At 60.3% G+C, this 1,039-nt stretch overlaps 1 protein-coding gene across 1 annotated transcript in view; it reads left to right on the forward strand.

Moving 5' to 3' along the window:
- Nucleotides 1-42: 42 nt before the first annotated feature.
- CHRNG (cholinergic receptor nicotinic gamma subunit) overlaps nt 43-1,039 on the forward strand; it is a gene marked incomplete at its 5' end in the record, with an annotated part of 4,127 nt that continues 3,130 nt past the window's right edge. Inside the window, 4 exons of the mRNA XM_010168269.1 lie at nt 43-241; nt 354-398; nt 589-698; nt 794-949. Coding sequence (XP_010166571.1) covers nt 43-241; nt 354-398; nt 589-698; nt 794-949 — 510 coding nt within the window. The remainder of the gene's footprint in view (nt 242-353; nt 399-588; nt 699-793; nt 950-1,039) is intronic.

Consider the following 1,039-nt stretch of genomic DNA (forward strand, 5'->3'; position numbering starts at 1 on the left):
CTCCCCCTGCACACCCTGTGCACCCCCCCCCCATGTCAACAGGTCCTGGGGGCATCGTTGTCCCCACCCTGGGGTGTCCCCATGGCACGTGCTCTCCCCAGGTGTGGGCTGCAGGAACCAGGAGGAGAAGCTGCTCCAGGACCTAATGGTCAACTACAACCGGCACCTGCGCCCAGCCCTGCACAGCGACCAGATCATTGATGTCACCCTCAAGCTCACCCTCACCAACCTCATCTCCCTGGTGAGAGACCCCCTTGGAACCCGTAGCAGGACAGGATTTGTCCCCATATGTGGGACAGTGGGCAGAGGTGGGCAGGGTGCTAAAGCAATCTCCTCCTTTCTTTCCTTGCCAGAACGAGCGGGAGGAGACCCTCACCACCAACGTCTGGATCGAGATGGTGAGACCCCTCACCTCCATTTGCATCTCAGGGTGGTACCCCATGGAGGGCTGGCACCAAAACCTGCACCCCCTTTTGTGGGTGCCCTCAACTGAGCCCATTTTGGGAGCAGTACGGGACAGGCAGCTCACAAGCTCCCCCACCTTGGTGAACACCGTGACCCTCTCCCTCTTTGCTCCCCTTCCCCCAGCAATGGTCCGATTATCGCCTGCGGTGGGACCCAGAGAAATACGACAACATCCAGCTGCTGCGGGTGCCCTCCACCATGGTCTGGTTGCCTGACATCGTCCTGGAGAACAAGTAGGTGATGGGACAATGGGGATAAATCCCCACACGAGGGGTGGCAGCTGTCCCCCGGGCATGGTTTGGGCCTGAGCCCACCCTTTCCCTCTCAGCATCGACGGGACGTTTGAAATCACCCTCTACGCCAACGTGCTGGTGTCTCCCGATGGCAGCATCTACTGGCTGCCCCCTGCCATCTACCGCAGCTCCTGTTCCATCCACGTCACCTATTTCCCCTTCGACTGGCAGAACTGCACCATGGTCTTCCAGTGAGCACCAGCTGGGCACGTGTGGGCATTGTGGCAGGTCCTCCTGGGACACAAGGGACTGATATGGAATGTCCACCCCTGCCACAGGGC

This window comes from Antrostomus carolinensis, unplaced genomic scaffold (assembly GCF_000700745.2).
Source record: "Antrostomus carolinensis isolate BGI_N321 unplaced genomic scaffold, ASM70074v2 scaffold39075, whole genome shotgun sequence".
NCBI classification, from domain to species: Eukaryota; Metazoa; Chordata; class Aves; order Caprimulgiformes; family Caprimulgidae; genus Antrostomus; species Antrostomus carolinensis.